The sequence below is a fragment of the Somniosus microcephalus genome, chromosome 9, assembly GCF_052327205.1.
Source record: "Somniosus microcephalus isolate GS21.2 chromosome 9, FLI_Smic_1.0, whole genome shotgun sequence".
Lineage (NCBI taxonomy): Eukaryota > Metazoa > Chordata > Chondrichthyes > Squaliformes > Somniosidae > Somniosus > Somniosus microcephalus.
This window is the reverse complement of record NC_140995.1, coordinates 139,569,287-139,592,166: the sequence shown is the minus strand read 5'-3', so window position 1 is coordinate 139,592,166 and position 22,880 is coordinate 139,569,287. Positions and strand designations below refer to the sequence as shown.

At 46.8% G+C, this 22,880-nt stretch overlaps 1 protein-coding gene and 1 pseudogene across 1 annotated transcript in view; both read left to right on the top strand.

The window, feature by feature from the left end:
• Positions 1-22,634, top strand: part of LOC147112725 (G protein-coupled receptor family C group 6 member A-like) — a 39,250-nt gene extending 16,616 nt beyond the window's left edge. Inside the window, exons 3-4 of the mRNA XM_085998211.1 lie at positions 20,589-21,446; positions 22,455-22,634. Of these exons, the coding sequence (XP_085854337.1) occupies positions 20,589-21,446; positions 22,455-22,634 (1,038 nt within the window). The remainder of the gene's footprint in view (positions 1-20,588; positions 21,447-22,454) is intronic.
• On the top strand, positions 18,748-20,216 carry LOC147112726 (mitogen-activated protein kinase kinase kinase 1 pseudogene; annotated as a pseudogene).
• Positions 22,635-22,880: the final 246 nt, after the last annotated feature.

Below are 22,880 nucleotides of genomic sequence, written 5' to 3'. Positions count from 1 at the left end.
CAATTATGTCAGTTAGGTAGAGTTGGGCCTTTATGCTCACCAGAATTTCAAAACACTTCTGGACCTTGGTACTTCTTGTTACGTCTGCAATTTCCGATCTTCCTTATGGGACCGGCTCCTGGACCCTGTTACTTGGTGTCGTCCGGGACCTCCGACCTTCCTTATGGGACCGGCTCCTGGACTCGCTCTCCTGTACAAACTTTGGAAGTCCTCCGAAATCCTCGAGCCGTTTTCTGTTCCGCACAGTCCTCGAACTCCTGATGGTAACTGGACTTGGACTTCACGGTGTGAACCATCTCTGGAGGAGTCTTCCTTACTCTGGTCGAATCTTAGACTGACTTGCTGACGATTTACCTGAACGGTTATACTCTTTTCTGGCCCTAATCTTGGCGCCAAATCAACCGTTTTCCTTTGTTAAGGTTGCTTTAACAAAAGCAAGCACATTAATTTTAACTGCTCACAAATCGAACTAATGGGAATCCAATTAGTGTCCCTTCGTTTGTGTGTGCTCAGCGGTTTCTGAGATCGGTTACCGCTCTGCCAGTGATTAGCGCACCTCCAGGTGCTAATAGTTTTGTTTACTGCTGTAACCACATTACAATATCAAAAACAGTAAGGTTCTGGATTCTTCTAATCGATGATGACTCAGACTGCTGTTAGGTACTGTGTGTGTGTCCTTTTGAACTGGGCCATGAGAACTGCCAACTCCATTCTGTGTTCTCACAATGTGGCCACTTCAGGGGCCCTACCCGTATACTGTATTTCATGGATTTTTGCGAATCCTACAGTCCCCCCTGTGATACAATGAGCATCTTCAATCGTCTTTGTATCATAAAATGTCTTTGGGTGAGCACAAATCCGTTCCCTCCCCAACTGACCTTCCCCGTAATTTACCTTGCTAAGGAGTGTACCTCGCCCGCACTTTCCTCATTCCGAACAACGAAGTTTGAGAAAACATTTCCTATTGGAGACAAACCTTTAAACAATATACAGACTCACCTAGAGTCATAACATAATCTTATTTCAATAATACAAAACCATCCAATGTACAAAACAATCCAATAGAATACCTTATACATTCATTCTAAAATAACAATAACTAAACCTTATTCTCCAAAACCGGCCGGCCAGCTTATAATCTGCGGGGACTGTCGCAGGCCTCCCCCTGCGGCGTTCCCACATCAGTCTCAGCTGCTAGTCCCAGGCAGCCCGTGGCTGCTGGCTGTGGACTGTTTAAACTTCCCGCAGCTTTCTTACGTGGGTTTCCTTTTGTGAAAACCGGCGACCAGACCTTCTTCGGTTGCGGTTTTCTATCTGACCGTCTGACGGTCACCACATATGAGGTTTCCTCATGGGTCGGACCCTTGGCTGGAGTTTTGGCCCTGGCTGCAGTTCGTGGCTTCCCCACGACTGCCGGCTGTGGGCTTCCTCCCGCAGGCTCCGCCTCCCTAGGCTCTGGGTCAGCGGCAGGCACCTCTTTGCTACCTGGGACTCCAGGTTGAGAGTCCCCGCCCCCAGACGCCACCTCTCTAATGCTACACTGAGGGGCAAGACCTAAAACCTCCGGCTCCTCCCCTTCGCCGCAGTCGGGGGCGGGACCTTCATCCTCCGACTCGGCTTCATTATGACCAGGGACAGGGCCTGGGACCTCCGGCTCCTCCCCTTCTGGGTAATCGGGGACAGGACCTGGGACCTCCGGCTCCTCCCCTTCTGGGTAACCAGGGACAGGACATGGTTGAGGGAGGGGCAAGACTGGCAGCTCAATATTCCGGGGTACAGAATCTTCAGGCGAGACAGAGGGGGGGGTATAAGAGGAGGGGGTGTAGCAATATTAATTAAGGAGTCAATTACTGCAGTAAGGAGGGATGACATATTAGCAGGTTCCTCTAATGAGGCCATATGGGTGGAGCTTAAAAACAAGAAGGGGGCAAGCACTTTGCTGGGAGTGTACTATAGGCCTCCAAACAGTCAGGGGGAGATAGAGGAACAGATATGTAGGCAAATCTCAGAGAAATGTGTAAATAATAGGGTAATAATAATGGGGGATTTCAACTTCCCCAATATTAACTGGGATAGTCAGAGTGTGAAAGGCACAGAGGGTGTAGAATTCTTAAAGTGCATCCAGGAGAGCTTTTTGAGCCAGCATGTAGAAGGTCCTACAAGAGAGGGGGCGGTACTGGACCTAATTCTAGGGAATGTGGCCGGCCAAGTGGAAGAAGTGCTAGTAGGTGAGCACTTTGGTGACAGTGACCATAATATGGTGAGATCTAAGGTGGTCATGGAAAAGGACAGGGATGGGCCGGAAATAAAGGTTCTAAATTGGGGGAAGGCCGATTTTAATAGGATAAGGCAGGATCTGGCCAAAATGGACTGGGATCAGCTACTTGTAGGAAAATCCGCATCGGAGCAATGGGAGGCTTTCAGAAGGGAGATTGAGATCATACAATGGCAACATGTTCCCGTAAAGGTCAAGGGTGGTTCCAAAAACCACAGGGAACCGTGGATGTCAGGGGATATATGAGAATGGATTAGAAAAAAAAGGAGGGCTTTTGGCAGATACAAAAGGCTAAAGACGGAGGAAGCCCTAGAGGAGTACAAAAAGTGCAGGGGGATACTTAAAAAAGAAATTAGGAGATCAAGGAGGGGCCATGAAATAACACTGGCGAGCAAAATAAAGGAAAATCCTAAGATGTTTTATAAGTATATTAAGGGTAAGAGGATAACTAGGGAAAAAATAGGGCCCATTAGGGACAAAAGTGGCAATCTGTGTGTGGAGCCGGAAGATGTAGGAGGGGTTCTAAATGAATTTTTTGCACCTGTTTTCACTATGGAGAGGGACGATGTAGACATAGAAATAGGGCGGGGGGGACTGTGATATGCTCGAACACATTAACATCGAGAGGGAGGAGGTATTGGCGGTTTTAGCAGGCCTAAAAATGGATAAATCCCCAGGCCCGGACGAAATGTATCCCAGGCTGCTGTGTGAGGCAAAGGAAGAGATTGCGGGGGCTCTAACACACATATTCAGAACTTCTCTGGCCACGGGGGATGTGCCAGAGGACTGGAGAACCGCTAATGTAGTTCCATTATTCAAGAAGGGGAGTAGGGAAAAACCGGGGAACTACAGGCCAGTGAGCCTAACATCAGTGGTGGGAAAATTATTGGAAAAAATTCTGAGGGACAAAATCAGTCTCCACTTGGAGAGGCAAGGATTAATCAGGGATAGTCAACATGGCTTTGTCAAGGGAAGATCATGTCTGACTAATTTGATTGAATTTTTTGAGGGGGTGACTAGGTGTGTGGATGAGGGTAACGCAGTGGATATGGTATACATGGATTTCAATAAGGCCTTCGATAAAGTCCCGCACAGGAGACTGGTCAAGAAGGTAAGAGCCCATGGAATCCAGGGTGCCTTGGCACGTTGGATACAAAACTGGCTTAGTGGCAGAAGGCAGAGGGTGATGGTCGAAGGTTGTTTTTGTGACTGGAAGCCTGTGGCCAGTGCTGGGTCCCTTGCTGTTTGTGGTCTATATTAATGACTTGGATATGAATGTAAAAGGTATGATCAGTAAGTTCGCGGATGATACAAAAATTGGTAGGGTGGTAAATAGCGAGGAGGGTAGTCTCAGTCTGCAGGACGATATCGATGGGTTGGTCAGATGGGCGGAACAGTGGCAAATGGAATTTAACCCGGAAAAGTGCGAGGTGATGCACTTTGGGGGGACTAACAAGGCAAGGGAATACACAATGAATGGTAAGACCCTAGGCAAGACGGAGGGTCAGAGGGATCTGGGTGTGCAAGTACACAGATCCCTGAAGGCGGCGGAACAGGTGGATAAGGTGGTAAAAAAGGCATATGGGATACTTGCCTTCATTAGCCGAGGCATAGAATATAAGAGCAAGGAGGTTATGATGGAGCTGTATAAAACACTGGTTAGGCCACAGCTGGAATACTGTGTGCAGTTCTGGTCGCCACACTACAGGAAGGATGTGATAGCATTGGAGAGGGTGCAGAGGAGATTCACCAGGATGCTACCAGGGCTGGAACGCTTCAGCTATGAAGAGAGACTGGGCAGATTGGGTTTGTTTTCCTTGGAGCAGAGGAGGCTGAGGGGGGACATGATTGAGGTGTACAAAATTATGAGGGGCATAGATAGGATGGATACTAAGGAGCTTTTTCCCTTAGTAGAAGGGTCAATAACTAGGGGGCACAGATTCAAGGTAAAGGGCGGGAGGTTTAGGGGGGATTTGAGAAAGAACTTTTTCACCCAGAGGGTGGTTGGAGTCTGGAACTCACTGCCCGGAAGGGTTGTGGAGGCTGGAACCCTCACAACATTCAAGGCGCATTTGGATGAGCACTTGAAATGCCATAGCATACAAGGCTACGGACCAAATGCTAGAATATGGGATTAGATTAGACAGGGCGTGATGGCCGGCGCGGACACGATGGGCCGAAGGGCCTCTATCCGTGCTGTATAACTCTATGACTCTATGACTCTATGACCTAAGACCTCCGGCTCCTCCCCTTCTGGGTCCCAGAACAATGGGGGAGTCTCCCGTTTAGATGAGACCACTCCTCCCCTCACGCAGGCTGCACGTCCAGCCTGTGTGACCTGTGACTGCAGCTCCCCTACAGCGTTTAACTCTTTACTGGCCTTTTCAGCCCCTGCTGTCTGTTTCCCTGCCTCCGGCTTAAACAGCTTGCACTGTTTAATATACCTGGCAGCTAGCCAGTAATCTAGTTTTATCTCCTCTTCCCTACCCACTCCTGTACTGGGGGCAGGTATCCCCTCACTGTTGTGTATGTAATATGTATGTCACTTTAAACCTATGGCCAGGGCAGCACTACTTTGTAGGGCGTAGTGATACCGTAGTACCACTCCTGGCCATAGGGGTATAAATAGTACTGTGGGTACTGATCTCCCCTCAGTTCCCGCCTGTGGGTATGAAGTAAAGACCTGAGTTCAACCCTTCCAAGCTGTCTCTTCCTTTTTGTATTAAGTATATTCACATACTTTACACTGGCGACTAGGAACGTTCGAACTCACCAGTACAAGGTGCAACAAAGGATCGGTAGCAGTACGGGGAGAGAAGCTTCTTACCAGCCTGCAGAGTCCAGCGTCGACCGAAGGAGGCCCGCCCAGTTCAGGAGGAGCGGCAGCAACGGAGCGAGAGAGAGAGGTTCCAGCGGAGGCTGCGGCAGCTGAGAGAAGAGGCTGAACGGGCGTTCCAGACACGGGGCAAAAGTCCACCCAGGGTCAGGTAAACTGCAATCCTTCCCAGGGAACGCGAGCTGCAAGGGCCAGAACGGGCAGGCGATCTGGGGAACAAACGGAGCCACGAGGACTAGCGGGCCACGAGAGGGGAAGGTCGTTGTAATAGCGGCGGTGGCAATAACGGGAGCTGCAAGGGCCAAAAATAACGAACCTGGAGAGACGTCGTTGACAGCAGAGGGAGAAAAGGCGGGAAAAGCGCCATCTAGTGGACAAAAGGGGAAAAGTTTTTTCTCTTCAGCAGTTTAAAATTAACAGCGCCATCTAGTGGACAAAGGGGGAAAGTTTTTCTCTTCAGCAGTTTAAAATGAACAGCGCCATCTAGTGGACAAAGGGGAAAAGTTTTTCTCTTCAGCAGTTAAAGAAAAAAAATAACAGCGCCATCTAGTGGAAAAAGGCGGGGGAACCTCTTCAGCAGTGTTAAAAATGGCTAAAGCAGCTCGGTTGTCAGAATTTGTTGCCGGCATAGAAGATTGGGATGCATATGTAGAAAGGCATGAACTTTATTGCATAGTAAACAAGGTGAAAGATGACGAAAAGGTAGCAACCTTATTAAATTCTATGGGGGCAAAAACATACGGTCTGCTGAGGAATCTTCTTACTCCAGAAAAGTCAGCAGACAAAACATATGCCCAAATTGTTGATACGTTAAAGGAACATTTAAACCCTAAGCCACCATTTATAGTGGAAAGGTACCACTTTTACAGACGCGACCAAAGGAATGATGAGTCGCAGGCAGCCTATTTGGCTGAGCTCAGACGGTTGTCCAAACATTGCCAGTTTGGAGCCTTTTTGGCGGAAGCGATCAGAGACAGATTTGTCTGTGGCATGTTAAATGAGAGTACACGAAAACGGTTGCTGGCCAAGAAACAGCTCAGCCTAGATCAGGCGATGGAAATAGCATTGGCACATGAAGCGGCAGCACAGGGTGCTGCCCAAATACGACAAAATACAACCGGCTATGACACCCATGAGGTGACATTTCACAAAGGTAAATGCTACCGTTGTGGCAAAACCACCCACGACCAAAGTAATTGTTGGTTTCGTGATAAAATATGCCGGCAGTGTGGGAAAAAGGGGCATATAGCGAAAGTTTGTCGGTCGGGTACGAAACCCAATAGTGGGGGCAATCCGAGCAGTACCAAGGCAAGGACAAAAATACATAAGATATCTGACAGTAGCTCAGACGAGTCACAGGAAGGCACAAAAGCAGAGCCTAAAGGTCTGGGATGTCTCAAGTTATATGGTGTAGACAAAACGGAGGACCACAGCACAATGTGGGTTAAAATGAAGGTAGCAGGCGTCGAAGTTAATATGGAGCTGGACACGGGTTCAGCCCTATCAGTAATTAATGAACAAGATTATAACAGGCTGTTCAAACGCATTCCCTTAAAGGATACCGAAATCAAATTAAAAACATATACGGGACAAAAAGTTTACCCGAAGGGAAAAATGCAAGTAACAGTTAAATGCAACGGCAGAAAAGTGCCAGGACTTTATTTATACGTCCTACCAAACGGTGGACCACCACTTTTGGGTAGGGAATGGATAAGAAAAATCCATTTCGACTGGAAGTCGATACACGAGATAAAAGTAGAGACCACCAAGGATGATACAACCATTACAAGCAGGCTGTCGAAAATATTGGCAAAAACGCCAGAGGTGTTCCAACAAGGGCTGGGGACCTTAAAGGACATTAGAGCAAAAATAACTATTGCTCAAGACGCAAACCCCAAGTTTTGTAAGGCCAGACCGGTGCCTTACGCCATTCGGCCAGCTGTGGAAGCAGAACTGGATGCCTTAGAGAGTGCAGGTGTCCTTACAAAGATTGAGTGGAGTGAGTGGGCCACGCCCATCGTCCCAGTTATAAAGAAATCTGCAAATAACACGCCGGGGGAACCAAAGAAGGTTCGCATTTGCGGGGATTTTAAGATAACTATTAACCCAGTCCTGCACACGGTACAGTATCCGCTGCCGCGGATAGAGGACATATTCGCATCGTTAGCTGGGGGTAGACACTTTACGAAGATTGACCTTTGTCAAGCTTATTTACAGATGGAGGTGGAGCAGGACTCGAAAAAGCTCCTAACGATCAACACACACAAGGGATTGTACCAGTACAATCGCCTGGTATTTGGTGTGGCGTCCGCCCCAGCCATATGGCAGAGGACCATGGAACAGGTCCTACAGGGCATTCCAGGAACGCAGTGCTACCTGGATGACATCCTGGTGACAGGACAAACGGATAACGACCACCTCGCTAACCTGGAGCGAGTACTTCTGCGGTTGCAACAATACGGACTCAGGGCGAACAAGCAGAAATGTGAGTTTTTCCAGGAACGTATCTCATACTGTGGTCACATTATAGATAAGGAAGGCCTGCATAAGTCCCCAGAAAAGATCGAGGCAGTAGTGAAGGCCCCGCCCCCTGAGAATGTATCTCTGTTACGATCATTCTTAAGTCTTATAAATTATTACCATAAGTTCCTCCCGAACTTATCGTCCATTTTACATCCACTAAATTCATTGCTGCAAAAGGGAGTCTCCTGGAATTGGGACGAAGCGTGTGAGGCTGCTTTTAAAAAGGGTAAACAACTCATTACATCAAAGGAAGTGCTCGCACACTTTGACCCAAAAATGCCAAGGAGGTTGGCATGTGACGCCTCCCCGTATGGTATAGGGGCAGTGTTGTCACACAAATTTCCCAATGGGACGGAGAGGCCAATAGCATTTGCCTCAAGGTCGTTAACTACAGCCGAAAGAAACTATGCGCAAATCGACAGGGAGGCCCTCAGTCTGGTGTGGGGTGTAAAAAAATTCCACCACTATCTACATGGGCAATGTTTCACACTACTGACGGATCATCAGCCGTTGGTGTCCATATTTAATCCAACAAAAGGGGTGCCCCTGATGACGGCCCAAAGGCTACAGAGATGGTCACTGTTCTTAGGAGCACACCAGTACCTTATCGAATATAAGGGTACCAAACAGCATGGCAATGCGGATGGCCTGTCGCGGCTACCATTGCCTGCCGAGATCGAAGAGATAGTACAGGACCCCTTGGAAATGTACCATACGGCGGTTATGGAACACTTGCCCATCACCAGCCAATGTATCGAGCGGGAAACACAGAATGACCCGACACTGGCAAGGGTTTACGAATTGACCGTGAAAGGCTGGCCGGCACAGGGTGACGCATCATTGCCGGCGTTTTCGGCAAGGAAGGACCAGTTGTCCGTATGCCGGGGCACATTGATGTGCGGAGCCAGGGTGGTGGTCCCTCAAAAATTACAACATAAAGTGTTGTGGGACTTACACGAAGGTCATCTGGGGGGCGTCAAAATGAAAAGCCTCGCCAGAGCCTACGTCTGGTGGCCCGGCATTGACAGGGACATCGAGGAAGTAGCAAAAGCATGCCAAGGGTGCCAGATGGTACAGAACATACCACCCCAAGCCCCACTACATCCGTGGGAGTGGCCCTCAACGCCGTGGCAAAGGATCCACGTGGACTTCGCTGGGCCCTTCATGGATGCGATGTTCCTTATTGTAGTGGACGCCCACTCAAAATGGCCGGAGGTCATAAAGATGTCATCAACGACAGCCGAAAAGACGGTCGCAGCCTTAAGGACCATTTTTGCCCGAAACGGGGTGCCCGAGCAAGTCTGTTCGGACAATGGGCCACAATTTGTGGCAGAAGAATTTCAAGCATTCCTAAAAAGGAATGGAGTGCGACATTATACGTCCGCACCATATCATCCGGCTACAAATGGGCTGGCAGAGCGATTTGTACAGACTTTTAAAAAGGCCATCAAGGCGATGGGGGAGGAAAGGTTGCCACTAGAACACAAGGTGGACAATTTCCTATTCGCGTACCGTAATGCTGCACATACGGTGACCAACCAGGCCCCCGCCGTCATGTTCTTTAATAGAAGGTTAAGGTCTCGCCTCGAATTGCTCAGACCAAACATCCGGAGAGATGTGGAAAACCGAGTATTTCGTAGGGCTCCTGACAGACAGACACGGAGCTTCGTGGTGGGACAGCAAGTGTTGGCCCGTGATTATAGAAATGAAAAGTGGCGGTCTGGTACGATAAAGGCCCGCCAGGGACCTTTGATGTACACAGTGGATACTGGGGACGGCATAATCAGACGACATGCTGATCAACTTGTGGAGTCCAGAAACCCAACTGATTCACTACCTCAAACGTCTCAGCACATTGTTCCAGCGGAATCATGGCCCAGCTCGTCGCTACAGAAGTCTCAGGATTGCGAGGAGTTCGGCACTCCAGTGAGCTCCACGGCACAGGATGTGCCATCAGACACCGACGACTCCAGCGATGAAGTGGTGACGGAAGTACCGCCGCCTACACCGAGACCGACTAGAGAAAGACGTTATCCTAGTCGAGACAGGAGGCCTCCTCAGAGACTGAATCTATAACATGTTTCTTTTTATATATATATATATAGGTAGACAACTCTGATGTAAATATGTTATGTATGTTGTGTTACCAAATGTTATTAGCCCTAGTTATGGTGCATCTGTTGACTTAATTGCACGGGTACGTTTTAATTAAAAGGGGAGGAATGTTGTGTATGTAATATGTATGTCACTTTAAACCTATGGCCAGGGCAGCACTACTTTGTAGGGCGTAGTGATACCGTAGTACCACTCCTGGCCATAGGGGTATAAATAGTACTGTGGGTACTGATCTCCCCTCAGTTCCCGCCTGTGGGTATGAAGTAAAGACCTGAGTTCAACCCTTCCAAGCTGTCTCTTCCTTTTTGTATTAAGTATATTCACATACTTTACACTCACCGCCCGCTGCTGGTGGCTGAAAATCTTCATGAACCATTTTAAAAACCTTTAGCTGACCCTCTAAGCTGCCAGCCCTCACTGTTAACCTAGCATTCTCCTCCCTTAAAGCCTGCTCAACTAACTTAGCCTCCGCAACCTGACACTGCAGGTATTCCTCCATTTTACTGGAGGTCTTTTCCTGTGCATGTCTTTCTGGGGGACACAGGTCGACAGGCTGCGCTGGCTCTAGTCATTGTGGGGGGGCAGAGGTGGGGGAGGGAACTACAGCAGCTGTACTTCCCTGGCCAGTCAGAAGAGACCGCATGGCCTCTAAAAATGACTCAATCCCAGCGGGAGCAATTTCTGTCTCTGCCTTTTGGACTGGGGGTGTGGGAACCTTTACCCTTGTGTCCTTCCAGGGATTCTTACAGTCCCTGCGCCAATGCCCCTCCTTCCCGCAACCGTAGCACGTTTGCCTGCTTTGGTTGGGACGGCTCCCTTCCTGGCGCCACTCTTTACGGGGCTGGTCACCAGGCCTGACCTCACAAACCTCCCCTTTTTGCTGGGGTGTCTCACTATCCCTCCCGTTTCTAAAGGTGACAGTGAGTTGGCGGATTACCGTCGCCTCCGTGGTCAGAGGGTTTCGGGGGTCGAACCAGGCCATTGCCTGCATTCGAACGCGGGGCAGGGAGTTGTTCATAAGGCACCTTAGCCAGTGAACTAACGGTTCCCCGTCCAGGTGCGCTCGCGCCGGCATTCCCGGGCACGCATCCTGGTAGACTGGCCACAGCCTGTCCGCGAACGCCTGCGGGAATTCCCCGGGGAGCTGGACTGTTCTCTCTACCCGGGAGAACGGACTCCCCTCATTCATCCCCATGGCCTCCAGGATCTCTTCCTTGAGCTTGCCATAATTCTCCTGACCCCTCTTACACTCATCGGGTAGCGTCTGGAGGAGATCGCTACCCAGGGAGAACAGCATCATTTTGGCCTTTTCTGCCTCGTCGCAGTCATTCACACAGGCCGCCTGCTCTATCTCCCTAAAGTGCAGAGAAGGGTCCCCCTTCATGGTGAGTTTGGGGATGTAGCTCACCATGGAACGCAATTGTTGCGTACCGTGTGGAATCTGGAATTGGTTCTGGATGTCCCCAGTTTCCCCGTCGTTACCGGGTGGTCCGTACCTCCGCTGTATAACGGGGTACACCGGTCCCGGTCCCTGACTCTCTCTTGGGCTAGCCTGGTCTACCTGGGGTTCTTCATCTCCCACCTGCTCCTGTTCTCAGACCTCTGGAAAACTAGGGGCTAGGGGTGGTGGCTGTGCAACCTCAGGTTCCCTAACCCGTTTTGTTCTGGGGGCTGCCTGCGGAACTGCCCTGACTGGGTTGCCGTTAAATTCGGCCTGGCCGATTTTTGGGCTAATGAGACATATCATCCCCTTTGCTTTGGCCAACTCCATACGTAGGCTTTCAATTTCCTGCCTACAGGGGCCGTGGTCTGCTTCCTCAAACCCCTGAGCGCAAGCCACCTTATAAGCTGCTTTTACCTCGGCTACTTTCTCCTCCTGTGCCTTAAGTTCCCCCGTGAGACTGCTAATTTCCGCCTTTAACTTCCTTTCTCTTTCCCTAGATTCTCTTGCTTGGTACGCAACATGTTCTACCCTAAAGCTAGCACTCCCCTCTAACTCAGCTATCTTGTCCTTTAGCCTTTCTACCCTGGCTTGGTGCTCACGCTGTACTTCAGCGGCCTGGCTTTCCATGTGCTCTACTTTCCCCCGATGATCCCGGACCATCGCTGCCCTCTCTTGGCTTATTGCTTCCAGGGCCACTAGCACTTTCCCTTCTGCTGCAACCTTTTCCTGCAGCTCTTGGGACAAATGCCTAATCTTAGATTCTTTACTGGCCACCGCGTGGTCCAGTACCAGAACCTGCTTTTTGTAACACATGAGCCATACCGCTTTCTCAATGCCCTTGTGGTGCTTTTTACTAGCCGTCCACTGAGCGGCTGCCTTTAGGGGACGCTCGGCTCCTAACATGTCATACACCCATTTTTTCGCTACATTGACTTTCCCACACACGTAGGAAGCTAACTTACCTTCCAGCACATCTGTCTCACCCGAGTCTTTGTCCACCACACAAGGTTTCTGTAGCCAGTGTCCTGCCGCGGTCGCCATTCTGTAAGGGGTCGTTTTAACGAGCTTACGGTGTGCTAAATCGGTTTTGATTTTCGCACTACTCGTGAGCAGTTTCGAAGCGCTCCCCCTTCATGGTTCTAGACACTGGGCTTATTGCCAGACAACCTTTGTGTGTTGTCCCAACTCGTGACTCAGAAGACAAATGGTCAGATGAGACAGATTGAGTTTTAAATCAAAACGATCTTTATTTTTGAAAGAGAATGTACACAGAGAAAAATGGCAAGAATAAATGCAGACGAAAAATAACGTTTCTCACAGAGGACTAAATTATACACTGAGAAAAATAACTTTAAAGCATATAAACAGTTCTAAAATAGCGATAAGCTAAAAGCGGGGGTGAGGGAAGCGCACGGACACATCGAGGGATAAATCACACTCCTGACTTACAAATACCCTTAATGTTACAAACCCTCCCGTTACTGAATATACCTCAATTATGTCAGTTAGGTAGAGTTGGGCCTTTATGCTCACCAGAATTTCAAAACACTTCTGGACCTTGGTACTTCTTGTTACGTCTGCAATTTCCGATCTTCCTTATGGGACCGGCTCCTGGACCCTGTTACTTGGTGTCGTCCGGGACCTCCAACCTTCCTTATGGGACCGGCTCATGGACTCGCTCTCCTGTACAAACTTTGGAAGTCCTCCGAAATCCTCGAGCCGTTTTCTGTTCCGCACGGTCCTCGAACTCCTGATGGTAACTGGACTTGGACTTCACGGTGTGAACCATCTCCGGAGGAGTCTTCCTTACTCTGGTCGAATCTTAGACTGACTTGCTGACGATTTACCCGAATGGTTATACTCTTTTCTGGCCCTAATCTTGGCGCCAAATCAACCGTTTTCCTTTGTTAAGGTTGCTTTAACAAAAGCAAGCACATTAATTTTAACTGCTCGCAAATCGAACTAATGGGAATCCAATTAGTGTCCCTTCGTTTGTGTGTGCTCAGTGGTTTCTGAGATCGGTTACCGCTCTGCCAGCGATTAGCGCACCTCCAGGTGCTAATAGTTTTGTTTACTGCTGTAGCCACATTACAATATCAAAAACAGTAAGGTTCTGGATTCTTCTAATCGATGATGACTCAGACTGCTGTTAGGTACTGTGTGTGTGTCCTTTTGAACTGGGCCATGAGAACTGCCAACTCCATTCTGTGTTCTCACAATGTGGCCACTTCAGGGGCCCTACCCGTACACTGTATTTCATGGATTTTTGCGAATCCTACATTCCTCCAGCAACATATCCACATTGCAAACTGTAAAGTTTGAACCCCTCTGCTTTGCTTATAGACTTGACTATTCCAACGCTCTCCTGACCGGCCTCCCATCTTGCACCCATAGAAACATAGAAGGTAGGAGTAGGAGTAGGCCATTCGGCCCCTCGAGCCTGCCCTGCCATTCAATGCGATCATGGCTAACCATCCAAATTCAGTACCCTGTCCCTGCTTTCTCCCCATACCCCTTGATCCCTTTAGCCTTAAGAAATATATCCAACTCCTTCTTGAATATATTTAATGAATTGGCCTCTACTGCCTTCTGTGGTAGAGAATTCCACAGGTTCACCACTCCCTGGGTGAAGAAATTCCTCCTCATTTCTGTCCTAAATGGCTTACCCCTTATCCTTAAACTGTGACCCCTGGTTCTGGACTCCCCGACCATTGGGAACATCCTTCCTGCATCTAGTCTGTCCAGTCCTGTCAGAATTTTATAAGTTTCAATGAGATCCCCTCTCATTCTTCTAAACTCCAGCGATTACAAGCCCAATCGACCCAATCTCTCCTCATATGTCATTCCTGCCATCCCAGGTATCAGCCTGGTGAATCTTCGCTGAATTCCTTCCATGGCAAGAACATCCTTCCTCAGATAAGGTGACCAAAACTGCACACAATACTAAAGATGTGGTCTCACCAAGGCCCTGTACAACTGCAGTAAGACATCCTTGTTCCTGTACTCAAAACCCTCTCGCTACGAAGGCCAACATACCATTTGCCTTCTTAACCGCCTGCTGCACCTGCATGCTTACCTTCAGCGACTGGTGCACAAGGACACCCAGGTCTCGTTGCACTTCCCCTTCTCCCAACCTATTGCCATTCAGATAATAATCTGCCCTCCTGTTTTTGCCACCAAAGTGGATAACCTCACATTTACCATGTTATATTGCATCTGCCACGTTTCTGCCCAATCACCCAACCTGTCCAAATCATCCTGGAGTTTCTCAGCATCCTCCTCACAGCACACACGCCCACCCAGCTTTGTGTCGTCTGCAAACTTGGAGATATTACATCTAGTTCCCTTGTCTAGATCATTAATATATATTGTGAATAGCTGGGGTCCAAGGACCGATCCCTGCGGTACCCCACTAGTCACTGCCTGCCACTCGGAAAAAGACCCGTTTATTCCAACTCTTTGCTTTCTTTCTGCCAACCAGTTCTATATCCAAGTCAATACCTTGCCCCCAATCCCATGTGCCTTAACTTTACACGCTAATCTCTTATGTGGGACCTTATCGAAAGCCTTCTGAAAGTCCAAATACACCACATCCACTGGTTCTCCCTTACCTATTTTACCAGTTACATCCTCAAAAAATTCCAGTAGATTAGTCAAGCACGATTTACCTTTTGTAAATCCATGTTGACTTTGTCCGATCCTGTCACTGTTTTCCAAGTGCTCTGCTATTACATCTTTTATAATGGACTCTAGCATTTTCCCCACTACCGATGTCAGGCTTACCGGTCTGTAATTCCCCGTTTTCTCTCTACCACCTTTTTTGAATAGTGAGGTAACATTAGCTACCCTCCAATCCATGGGTACTGTTCCAGATTCCATCGAATGTTGGAAGATGATCAGCAATGCATCTACTATTTCTAGGGCCACTTCCTTAACTACCCTAGGATGTAGATTATCAGGCCCTGGGGATTTATCGGCCTTCAATCCCGTCAATTTCCCTAACACCATTTCCCTACAAATGCTGATTTCTTTCAGTTTCTCCCTTTCATCAGGTCCTATGTTCCCCGACATCTCTGGGAGGTTATTTGTGTCCTCCTTTGTGAAGACAGAACCAAAATATGTATTTAATTGGTCCGCCATTTCTTTGTTCCCCATTATAAATTCCCCTGATTCTGACTGCAAGGGACCTACGCTTGACTTCACCTATCTTTTTCTCTTCACATATCTATAAAAGCTTTTACAGTCAGTTTTTATGTTCCCCAAAATCTTACTCTCATATTCTATTTTCCCTTTCTTAATTAATCCCTTTGTCCTCCTTTGTTGAATCCTAAACTGTTCCCAATCCTCAGGTTTACTGCTTTTTCTGGCCAATTTATATGTCCTCTCCTTGGATCTTATGCTATCCCTAATTTCCCTTGTTAGCCACGGTTGAGTCACCTTTTTTGTTTTATTTTTATGCCAAACTGGGATGAACAAATTCTGTAGTTCATCCATGCGGTCTTTGAATGTTTGCCATTGCCTATCCACCGTCAACCCTTTGAGCGACATTCCCCAATCAACCCTACCCAACTTGCGCCTCAGACCATCGTAGTTTCCTTTATTTAAATTCAGGACCCTAGTCTCTGAGTCAACTACTTCATTCTCCATCTTAATGAAGAATTCTATCATAGTATGATCGCTCGGACCCAAGGGGCCTCGTACAACAAGATTGCTAATTAATCCTTTCTCATTACATAATACCCAGTCTAAGATGGCCTGATCTCTGGTTGGTTCCTCGACATATTGGTCCAGGAAACCATCCCATAAACACTCCAGGAATTCCTCCTCCACAGTATTGTTACTAATTTGGTTGGCCCAATCTATATGTAGATTAAAGTCACCCATGATGACTACTGTGCCCTTATTGCACGCTTCTCTAATTTCCCTTTTAATTCCATCCCCAACCTCCACATTACTGTTTGGAGGTCTATATACCACTCCCATTAACATTTTCTGCCCCTTGGTATTTCTCAATTCTACCCATGCAGATTCCACTTCATCAGAGCTAATATCCTTCCTTACAATTGTGTTAATCCCCTCTTTAACCAGCAATGCTACCCCACCTCCCTTTCCTTTTTGCCTATCTTTCCTGAATATTGAATACCCCTGGATGTTGAGTTCCCAGCCTTGGCCACCCTGGAGCCATGTTTCTGTAATCCCAATCAGATCATATTCATTTACCTCTATTTGCGCAGCTAATTCATCCACCTTATTATGAATGCTCCTCGCATTAAGACACAAAAACTTCAGGCTTGTTTTTTCAATGCTCTTAGACCTATTAGAATTATTATTTACTGTGGCCATGTTTGATTTAAACCGTTGATTTCTCTGACTGCCACTTTTGTTTTTCTCCTTCCTACCTTTTGCTTTTTTCCTTGTTTCCCTTTCCTCTGTCTCCCTGCTCAGGTTCCCAACCCCCTGCCATTTTAGTTTAAACCCTCCCCCAGAGCACTAGCAAACACTCCCCCTAGGACATTGGTCCCGGCCCTGCCCAGGTGCAAACCGTCCAGTTTGTACTGGTCCCACCTCCCCCAGAACCCGTTCCAATGCCCCAGGAATTTGAATCCCTCCCCCTTGCACCATTCCTCTAGCCACGTATTCATCTGAAATATCCTTCTATTTCTACTCTGACTAGCACGTGGCACTTGTAGCAATCCTGAGATTACTACCTTTGCGGTCCTATTTTTTAATTTACCTCCTAACTCCCTATATTCAGCTTTTAGGACCTCATCCTGTTTTTTACCTATATCGTTGGTACCTATATGCACCACGACAATTGGCTGTTCACCCTTCCCTTCCAAAATGTTCTGCAGCCGCTCTGAGACATCCTTGACCCTTGTACCAGGGAGGCAATTCACCATCCTGGAGTCTCGTTTGAGGCAGCAGGAACGCCTATCTATTCCCCTTACAATAGAATCCCCTATTACTATAGCTCTACCACTCTTTTTCCTCCCGTCCTGTGCAGCAGAGCCACCCCTGGTGCCAGGAAGTTGGCTGCTGCTGCCTTCCTCTGATAAATGTAAGAAGTCACACAACACCAGGTTATAGTCCAACAGTTTTATTTGAAATCACAAGCTTTCGGCGCGCTGCTCCTTTGTCAGGTGAAGTGGAGAGATGCATAAAGACACAGCTTATATAGTCAGAGAATAATGCCAGATGATTACAGCAGTCCCCACTACACCACAGAGACCTTAAAAACTATAAACCACAGAGTTAAAGTATAAAAAGAGAGAAATACTCACCAACCAATCACTTACCTGCTTTCTGGTGACGTCACACTTTGATTACTTTTTACTTCTCTCCCTCCCTCTGAGCTCGGAGATTGGAGATTAGTAAACCTACCTGGTCCTCGCTGCCGCTTTATAGCCTCGCCGCCGCTCAGCCGCCTTGTCTCCCGCAGGTCCACTGCTGCCGCCGCCCTGAGGCCTACCTGGTCCTTGCCGCCGCTTTATAGCCTCGCCGCCGCTCAGTCGCCTTGTCTCCCACAGGTCCGCTGCTGCCGCCGCTCTGAGGCCTACCTGGTCCTCGCCGCCGCTTTATAGCCTCGCCGCCGCTCAGCAGCCTCGTCTCCCACAGGTCCGCTGCTGCCGCCATAAACTTGAGCTCATCCAAAATTCTGCTGCTCGTATCCTAACTCGCACCAAGTCCCATTCACACATCGCCCCTGAGCTCGCTGTCCTACATTGGCTCCCAGTCCAGCAACACTTTGATTTTTAAATTCTCATTTTTGTTTTCAAATCCCTCCATAGCCTCACCCCTCCATATCTCTGCCAGCTCTACAACCCTCCGAGATCTCTGTGCTCCTCCGATTGTGGTCTCTTGCATACCCCCAATTTTAATCGCTCCATCATTGGCACCATGGCTTCAGCTGCCTCGGCCCTAAGCTCTGGAATTCCCTCCCTAAACCTCTCCGCCTCGATACCTCTCTTTCCTCCTTTAAGATGCTCCTTAAAGCCTACCTCTTTGACCAAGTTTTTGGTCACCTGCCCTAATATCTCCTTATGTGGCTCGGTGTCAAATTTTGTTTGATAATCGCTCCTGTGAGGCACCGTGGGACGTTTTACTATGTGAAAGGTGCTATATAAATGCATGTTCTTGTTGTTGTTATTGTTAAATCCACAATGGTTGTTTTTTTCTATAACATTAAATTTCCTCTGCCCCCTCCCATTTCCACCCAAAAAATAAAACATATATTGCTTACCTTGATATTTGACTGGATTAAATTCCTTTAAATAAAAGCTTAACTTTCCTGGGAAATTAACAACTGAAAATAAGGAATTTTATTCATAATACTCCCCAATTATCATCTATATTTTGTGATGAACTGCCTCGTCTTATTAACAACAGAAAATGCTGGAAAAAAAGGCGGCACTAGATTAGGTGTGAAATGCGCTGGCAGAATGAGAGACAGCTGCCACTTCTCATTCTGCCAGCGCATTTCACACCTAATCTAGAGCTGTCTTTTGTCTCTCCACTAGTCCTATCACCAGCTCGTCTCGTTTTGAATACCTATAGTTATGAAACCTATTCCAGTGAAAGCTGATGGGACAGAGTTTGGCAAGCAAGCGACTGACTGTCAGACAGATGTAATTACCTCCCCACAAATGCAACGGGGGAGGTGTAGTCCTTCCCCTGGCAGTTCATCTTCATCTGTCACGTCGTCTTCATCTTCCTCAAAAACTACTGCAAAGTCTGAATCTCCCGGTGTAAGACGGAAAAGAGTATCACCAGTTCCTTTTCAGAGTGGACGTGTGACTCCTCCTAGGAGAGCTCCTTCACCAGATGGCTTCTCACCTTACAGCCCTGAGGAAACTAACCGTAGAGTCAACAAAGTAATACGAGCACGACTGTAATTGCTGCAGCAAATAGGGCCAAACTCCTTCCTTATTGGAGGTGATGTTCCTGATAACAAGTACAGGGTGTTTATTGGTCCTCAGACCTGCAGTTGTGGACGTGGAACATTCTGCATTCATGTTCTGTTTGTTATGCTACGAGTCTTCCAGTTAGAGCCTTCTGACTCATTGCTGTGGAGAAAGACATTAAAAAACTTTGAGGTGGAGAGTCTGTTTCAGAAATACCACAGTAGACGGAGTTCACGTATCAAAGCTCCATCACGTAACACCATACAAAAATTTGTTTCCCGTATGTCTAACTCGCATATATCTGCTTCATCCAGTACCTCTACATCCAGTGCAGAACATAGCTTGAAGGATGAAGAAGAACAAATGTGTCCCATTTGTCTGCTGGATATGCTTGATGAGGAAAGCTTGACAGTGTGTGAAGAAGGCTGTAGGAATAAACTTCACCATCACTGCATGTCAATCTGGGCTGAGGAATGCAGAAGAAACCAGGAGACTCTCATCTGTCCTCTTTGTAGCGCCAAATGGAAGTCCCATGAACTGCACAGCCATGAAGCACAAAGTTCAATACAAATCCAGAACCAGCCGCTGGAGGTAGATGCACAGCGGCGACAGCAGGACAGTGACTTTAACCTGCTTCATTATGGGGTTCAACAAATCCCACAAGCTTACAAAGAGTTGGCAGAACCCTGGATTCAGGTATTTGGAATGGAACTGGTTAGTTGTCTCTTTTCTCGGAACTGGAATGTACGCGAGATGGCATTAAGGCGTCTTTCACATGATGTTCGTGGTGCCTTGCTGTTGGCAAATGGCGAAATCCATACTGGAAGTTCCTCCTGTAGTAATGGAAGCGACACTGGATCTAGTAGTCTGACAGGAGCCAATGGGTCATCTCAGACTGATATCTCGGGAGACGTGGTGGTGGAGTCATGTTGCAGTGTACTCTCTATGGTCTGTGCTGACCCAGTCTACAAAGTATATGTCGCTGCTTTGAAAACCTTACGAGCCATGTTGGTCTACACACCTTGTCATGCAATGGCAGAAAGGACACGACTTCAACGACTTCTCAGGCCAGTAGTTGAAACTATATTGGTCAAATGTAGCAGAGCAGGCTCGAAGGGCTGAATGGCCTACTCCTGCTCCTATCTTCTATGTAATGTCTCTTCACTTCTCTTTTGTTCTCTCATCCCCATTTCCCAGCCCCCAAACTGGCCTTTTAATCTGTTTCATTTCCTGTGCTTTTTCAGTCCTGATGAAGGGTTTCGACCTGAAACGTTGACTCTATTTCTGGCCTGGCCTGCTGAGTTTTTCCAGCATTTTCTGTTGTTATTTCGAATTTCCAGCATCTGCAGTATTTTGCTATCGTGCCTCATCTTATTACCATTTATTAAATAACGAATTTATTCTATATTGTATAAGTATTTTGTCCATCAATTAAACAGCACAATATAATTCAGGATAACTAAAGGCGCATTTTCTATTTTGATCTTTGAACAGGTCAATTATGGAGCATCAGCTGAAATTCTAAGTGATAAAGTGAGATTTCCATCATTTTTCCGGACTATTCCAAGTGATGTCCATCAAACTGAAGCTATGGCTAAACTTGTCAATCATTTTAAATGGAACTGGGTTGGAACAGTTGGCAGTGATGATGCTTATGGCCAGGCTGGAATGAACAGTTTTATCTCAAATGCAGGGAAGTTTAATATATGTATTGCTTTTCATTATGTTATTCCAAGTTATATTAATCACCAAGAAGTTGATGGAGTGAGCATAGATCAAATAGCTGAAACCATTAAGAATTCATCGGCAGTAGTTATTATTTTATTTGCAAAGGTGCCAATAGTCATCCAATCGTTCACTGCTTTAATTAAGCAGAATGTGAGTAAGCCCTGGATTGCCAGTGATTCCTGGTCCACTTCGAGACAAGTTGCCAGCTTGCATCATGTTGAAAAAGTTGGAAACATCTTTGGCTTTTCCTTCAAAAATGGAACCATTCCAAACTTTGCTGACTACTTAAAAAAGTTGGACCTATGTCCCAAAGGTGCCAACAGGTTCATTGAAGAATACAAGAAACTCTATTTAAACTGCTCAGATCAATGTGTTAACGACACAGGGACATGTGATGCAAACTCACAGCAGTACAAACCTCTTGACACTTTTAATTTGGTGTCTCACTGTGCTTGTACCAAAACAAACAACGCTCTGAAAGATCATGATTTAATTGAAAATATTCATTCAGGCACCACCTATGGTGTGTATTTAGCCATCACTGCTGTAGCTCATGCTCTACAGAGGATCCTTAATTGTGAACAAAGAAATTGTAATGAAAATATTAACCTTCAACCCTGGCAGGTAAATAAGTTTATTTTCTTGTAAATTTATTGAGACTGCAATTTAATTAAACTCAGTCAAATTTTTCACTTCACTTTGAAATGGCACTGAAGACTCATAATGATTATAGCTGTGGCCCAGAAATCGACAGGATTCTTCCTACTCGGTTCCAGAAAACTCTTCAAGCCAACAGATAAGATGGTCCCGGCTGGACAAGCTGCAGGAACCATCCCAGTACTTTGTGCTGGTTGATTTTCCTCCTTTCACACTACTGAAGTGAATATTTAATGCACATATGAACGCACAAGAAAAGAAAAGCTCCCCCACTAAGAATGAACTCTGCCAGGATGCCTCTAAGTACTTTGATAAGTGAATAAGTCCCTATGGACAGAGCTTGTGCACTCCATAGTGGGCAAAGAGAAATTTTGTGTCGATTTCTCAGCCGGTTAGTTCAGAGACATTTATAAATGGTGAGGAGTTTCCACATGTACGAGATATCTACTGATTAAAAACTAGTGCAATGGGCAGAGATTTTATGAGACCGCCAGACAACAGGCATACTTGACCAAGATGCAGTGCCAGACCTGGGGGAAAAGGCACGTACAACGCCATCTATAACATCTAAAACAGCATCAATTACCTCAGTGGCATTGCTGGAAGGGTCATAAGAGTGAAAGTAGCAATTGGACTAGGGAAAGAAGCAAAGAATTTTCAATGACCATCCCAGCTTGCTGTGCCAGAGAGACGGGGTTGGTTTGTTACAAGGCATTTTGCAAGCAGTACATTTCAGATAGTGAATTCAAGTCGATGGATATGAGCTTTTTTCAAAACAGATTAATGCTAATTATGATCCTTCAGAGTCACTTGAAAAAGATGATTTGGTGTTCACCGTCTGAGTTGGATCTTGACTGAGGTCTCAAAGCTCCAGAGCCTGAGTGATATTGTGCTTCCATGAACTTGCATTGTTTGCCTTTTTATGTTCCATAAATAATGCAAGTGACAAATAATTAAAGAATATTTCATTTTCAGTTGGTTAATGAACTAAAGGATGTTAACTTCATGGGAGAACATGGGCCATTTCAATTTGACAATTCAGGAGATTTCAGAAATGGATATGATTTAATGAGCTGGAAGATTGCGAAAGCATCTGTACAATTTGTCTCTGTTGGCAGCTATAATGCAGTAAACAGTAAGATTAAACTTCACTAACTACACTTTCCTGAAAACTACAAAGGTGATTAACTTGCTTATTTACTTTTTTTGCGGGGGTGGGGGCGGAGGGGGTGGCAGTGGGCTTAATTGAGTAACATCAATTTTCTTGTGTATTCATTTTATATCAAATATGAAATTACCATTGTAATATGAGCGGAGAAACATTTAACACAGCCCTGGACATTTTGACCACTATTTGAATTTAAATATTAACCCATTTATTTTAAACTAGCTGGAGTACCC